The 5,776-nt window shown below is 31.6% G+C and overlaps 1 protein-coding gene across 4 annotated transcripts in view; it reads left to right on the top strand.

The window, feature by feature from the left end:
• The window catches only part of GRIA2 (glutamate ionotropic receptor AMPA type subunit 2), a 78,610-nt gene extending 77,275 nt beyond the window's left edge, over positions 1 to 1,335 (top strand). For 2 of the 4 annotated variants that reach the window (XM_087963657.1, XM_087963656.1), the window contains exons 15-16: positions 1 to 48; positions 427 to 552. The exon at positions 1 to 48 is cut by the window's left edge and continues 201 nt beyond it. In XM_087963657.1, coding sequence (XP_087819783.1) covers positions 1 to 45 — 45 coding nt within the window. In that variant the 3' untranslated portion in view covers positions 46 to 48; positions 427 to 552. Of the gene's footprint in view, positions 49 to 426 lie in introns of all 4 variants that reach the window. The other 2 variants (XM_087963660.1, XM_087963661.1) reach the window with 1 other exon arrangement.
• The last annotated feature ends 4,441 nt before the right edge of the window (positions 1,336 to 5,776 follow it).

Genomic DNA, 5,776 nt, shown 5'->3' with positions numbered 1-5,776 from the left:
AAGGAAGGTTACAACGTATACGGAATCGAAAGTGTTAAAATTTAGTGGGTAGGAATGAGGCTTTAATCCAAATTTCTAAATGCACGTTCAATCGTTTCATTATTAAGTGCTTAAACTATTAACTGAGAAAGCTGACCAAGAATTCATATTTATGCACTTCCCATATTTCTCTTGCTTATTCTCTTTTCCTCTTCTCTGCGAAAGACTTAAGACTTTCATCATTGTTATTGAATGTGGAAATACTTAAATATTTGTAGATTATTTTTTTCCATTAAATATTTGTATAATGATCAGAAGATTAAGCAAAAGAGTTTAAACTCAAGGATTTTCAAAGTCATAACAACATGAAAAAAGAGAATAGTGATCTGTATTACTTCTGGAACTAAGGTTATGTCTCATTTTCTTTATCTTCCTTCCTTCCTTAAGATGATCTTGAATGATACCATGAGGAACAAGGCAAGGCTGTCAATTACAGAAAGTGCTGGAGAAAATGGACATGTTATGACTCCAGAATTTCCAAAAGCAGTGCATGCAGTACCTTACGTGAGTCCTGGCATGAGAATGAATGTCAGTGTGACTGATCTCTTGTGATTGATAAGAACCTTTTGAGTGCCTTACACAATGGTTTTCTTGTGCATTAATTGTCAAAGTGGTGAGAGGCATCCAGTACCTTGAAGACATTTTTGTCCGCAGGAATGCATATTTGTGGAATTCATCTTGAATAGTTAAAAAAATGCTTAGTACAAAAAACCCCACAAACATCATTTTCTACACCAGTTTAAGATAAAGTTCGACTGACATGCATAGCTAACATGGAAGTACTGTATTCTAATTGAAATTGTTGTACAACCAACACACCAATTTCTGCAGTCGCCGTTGTCAATTCTCTTATTCATAATGACTTAAGCACACTTGACATCAATTGCATCAAGATGTGACATGTTTTATAAGAAAAATAAATAAAATTGAAAAAAATATTTTCAGGTATTTTCACAGACAAACTGGCTTTTAAATAAATTTGCTTCCATTATGGTTGATGAAACAAGAATTTAAACTCTGGAGGAATGGAAAATTAACAACAAAAAAGATTTAGATATTAGTATCTGTTTTTCAAAGCCAAATATGTAAATGCTGGGGAATAAAATACAAAAATAAACATTCAAAAACATTGTAATTTAATAATGTTCTTAAAATTTACTTAATATCTATTCTTTAACATTTGGTGTTAATATCAAATTACTTGCAAATGGTCAACATTTGAAATAAACTCTTTTCTATGGTTTTATTTGCAAGTAGTCCTGTTAATTTTGCTAGTTACAGTTTGATTATAATGGATTTAAAATGTAAAAGGATATTGTCAAGGTTGTTGGGGAATGTTCAGCTACTCTTAATCTCTGTGGTAAAATTGCTATATTTCATTCTGAACACAATCCATACTTCAAATGTGATTTGTTGCTTGGCCATCCACTTCCCAGCATAATGTTTTGTGGTTCACATTCCATTACAGTATACACAAACTTCTTACAGTTTATCTTGATTTAAAGTAGTGTGGGTCCTTCAAAACTGTTTTGATAGGATCTGGAAAAGGAAAACAGAGGCCAGACAATATTCTGTACTGAATCTGAAATGAGAAACTGAGATTAAGAATGTGCCATATAACAATGATCATAATCTCTGAGAACAGAAAGGTTGATTTTGAGTTATTTCTACATTTTGCTGTTGGTTCTTAAATCAAAAAGTAAAATATCCAGAGAGAGAGAGAGATATATATATATAAGGTTTCGGGTAATTAATTTTGTTCCATAGAAGGGACAAAACCTTGACAATGCTCCTTTGTGTTCATTTTCATAATAACCCTAAGTTTTGAAATAGAGTTCTGTATTTGTAATAATAAATGGATTTCAATTAATCATCTTTACAGTGAGTGCTTTTCTAGTGTTGTTTTAACTAAGTGGGCCCACCTTTTCGTTAGAACAATTTTAGATACAACAGGTCTACTGGAAAAAAGAAATCTTATTCTGTAAGAGTGGTGCTGCTATGTTCTGAAAATGCAACAAGAGCTATTATAATAATTTTGTATTCAGCCTTGTTATAAATGACTCAGATTTAACTAAAGAGCTTTTTTTCTGGGATTGCCCTTCTCCTTTAATGTTCATATGTTGTAACAAGTATTATAAGAAATTCTACAGTGTAAATTTTAAATAAATTTTACCCCTCACCCCACTTTTGGTAAATACTTACAGGCCCCACTGTAAACCCACTTATTTTAAAACATCTTTTTGTCAAATTCCAGCAAAGTTGCACTTTTTAATGGTAAACCTTCCACTCAGAAGTGTGATAATACAATCTACAGTTGTCCTGTTCATATCTAAGCAGGAAAATGAATATTGTCCAGCTCAACAATGATAAATTAAAGTAACATGTACATACCATTCCCAATCAGTTTTCTTTGACAGAAATAATAATTTCACTCATGCATTCCAAGAAAATCTATGTTGATTGTATCTTGGGCCTACTTCTCTTAAAATGTCATGTACAAATATTTCTTTGTCAAGCCTGAACTAATGTATATAAAGAAAATATTGTAAAATTATATTTTCATGTTTTTATACATACCAATATGATGAGAATGCATACTGTATTGGTATTTCAATCTTCAAATTACCAATAATGTTGATTGGATAGTACACCTATCATTTTTAAAACAAGTAATATCCATGTTACAACACACCAGTATATATTACTATATAAGTATTCTGTGTACATTTAAGTGGAAAAAATAGTGATGAATGATGACAGCTGTATTAAGGTTTTTTAAAGTTCATTTTATAGATAACTCTTATGGAACAACCAAAATCTTTGTGGGCTAATTCTTGTGTAAATTTCAAAATGTCCTTTATTGTACACTTTTGTTTATATGGTATGGTATTTTGATTTTTGCTTTGTTAAATGGGTATCAGTACAAAGCTGGTCATACACTTTTAAAGGCTTCTAAAGCCAAGATTATTTCTAGTTTTTCATGTGTACTTATATATAAAAAATGCTTCTGATTTTATTTTTGAATCCAACACATGATGGCTTTTCTGAAGTGTTGTACAAATTTCAATCGTATATAAACTTCATTCTTTTTTAAAAAGGCAAATAATTATTAAGTGGTTTATTTAGTATTATTTACATTTTGTTTTTGACATTTTGTAATGTTATTAAAGAATTAAAACTGCTACTAAAGAAGAAATACTTCATCTTGAAAGGAATGTTTGCTAGTGGAAAAGATAAGAGCTAATTTGGCAGAAAAACAGCAGATTATTGTAGGAATTCTAATGCATCAAATCAATAGAAATAGAGTAAGAATTTGTCCAGGTATTAAATGTGCTCTAGAAATATAGAAGAAGATGCTTGTAAACTGAACTAGTAGATTAAGTAGAGCTTCGGCTAGACAAAAATCCTATACAGATTTGCTGTTAGTGGGGGCTTCTAAATGTTCAAAAATATTTCTATAGATATACATATTTCAAACACACTGTTTCAATTTACTTAACCTACTAAAAATATGTTTTGTCCTCAAATGCATAAAGGTGATGTCAGTTCCAGGAAGAAATTAGGATGCTATTAATCCAGTTGAAAAAAATGATATTGTTCATTCTTTTCTTCTTTCTACATATGGAAACAAATATACAACCAATGACATCTACAATTAGACGATTCTTCTGTTCATCAAGATATATAAGCAAGAGGCTTTTATTGTTATTATCAAATTCAACCAACCAATATTTTGTATTCAATGAAATTACTAATATTCATAAATGTTTGGTCTATGTATAGTGTTCATACTAATAAGCTCTGAGACAAAACTTGGGTAAATTTCAATTCCCCACTCAATTATTTCTGGGTGCTCATCAATGAACTTTAGAACTATTGTATAGCTAAATAATAGAATTCAATAGGTCCTGTCAGGATTTGCAGAAAACATTTTTATTGCTTGAAGCAAAGGAACACTACAGCCGTCAAGCACACACCATCATGGGTATCAAGTATTTCACAGGCATTCATAATTCCCCCGCCAATTAAAAGTCAGTAAGAATACTTTTGTAAGCAATGTGTTGCTTTTTTATACACCAAAAAGCTGGTGAAATCGTTCTTTCAGCTTCCATCATGCTCCTGTTTCACATTCCACCCAGAAACAATTTCCTACAGAATATGAAACTCATCACCTCAGTTGGGCAAAGCAATGACAGTGAAAAACCACTCATTCATAATTTTTAGATCTTGTTAAACCTTTGCATGAAACTTCTTCTGGTTATTTTAATCTTGTCCAATATGATGCTTCCTGTCTACATAAGAAATTGCAATCTAGATTCGAGCTTCCAACCAAAACTATTATTTGAACTAAGATTTGCCTCAGCACATTTTGTGCTACTCTAGAATAAGCACATTAACATTTCATCCAGTGCTGAATGAAGATGATAACTTGTTTTGTTCCCATTAAAAATCAACAATTGTAAATACAAATTACCAATGTATATTAATTAGATAATAGCAGATAACTTAAAGGTGACCAGTGGTTATTTAGTTGGAGGTGTGAACAAAGATTAGCCCGAGTAACTATCTAGCAATGTTCTCTCTAAAGATATTTTATAAAGAGAGTAAGGTGAAAGAGCATTTGGTAATCATAAGTTTAAGGCAGCTTAAGAGTACAGATTTGGAGAAAGTTTATGAGGGTATTAATGCGTATGTCAGATAAAGTCAGAAAAATTTGTTTAAGAGAAAAAGAGTGAATATAAGTTAAATTGAATAATGACTGTTCTCATGAATAATGGCAACTTTACAAAGTATGAATGATTCTTTTGGAAACTGAAATAAGGAGCAACTTTCTGACAGTGAGAACAATCAACCAATGGAACAACTTGCCCTTGGAAGTTGTGGGAGTGCCATCACTTGAGACTTTCAAGAAGAGATTGGACTGCCATTTGTCAGAAATGGTATAAGGCCTCCCGCTTGGGTGAGGGGTTGGACTAGATGACTTACAAGGTCCCTTCCAACTCTGATTATCTGTTATCTATATACATCACAAATAGACAGGGAAGGCCAGCTTTATTGCATTAAAATGTAGGCTATAAGCACAGAAAATAGAATACCCTTCTATTTTTCTTTCCTAATAGAAATTAGCAGAAGACAGCACAATTCTTATGTGCTGTTCATGTTCCTTTGCTGTCTCAACTCAATGAAGTTAGGTAGCTGGCTAACGGGACCTTCTCCTTTGTAGCCCCACCAAGAGAATGCCTTCCACAGAGTGGGGCAACTGGCGCTCAAGTTAATCTATTTTTAGCATCTCGAAAGACATTCATATTTTGTCCAGAATTTTTGGAATTTTAAAGTCATTTGTTTTAAGTGCCCAGTCTATACAACAATAGTAAAATTAATGTTTTGTATACTACTAACTGGTTTTAATCATTTAAAACTACAATTGTTTTTTCTTTTCAGTTCTTCTTTCTCTTCCTTTTCTTTATTCTTTTAGTTGCTGAACTTCAAAAGTTCAATTTTAAACTTAAGTAGGAATGGGAAAGATTTGTCTTCATTAGTCTTCAAATTTCTATTATTATCTTTAACTTGTCCACTGAACCAAGACAAACAGTTGAGTCTTTTTGGACTCAAAAGAAAATTGTTGAAGTTGTTTAAGAGTTGGATCAATGTATTATTTATTACCAACAGAATTTACTTGTGTTGAAGCCATCCAAGTATTGAATAATGCACAATTATTTTTACTAAACTACAATCT

The sequence above is a fragment of the Notechis scutatus genome, chromosome 4 (genome assembly GCF_049901735.1).
Source record: "Notechis scutatus isolate UNSWTSFEM ecotype Mainland chromosome 4, rNotScu1.2, whole genome shotgun sequence".
NCBI classification, from domain to species: Eukaryota; Metazoa; Chordata; class Lepidosauria; order Squamata; family Elapidae; genus Notechis; species Notechis scutatus.
This window is presented reverse-complemented; position numbering and strand designations above follow the sequence as displayed.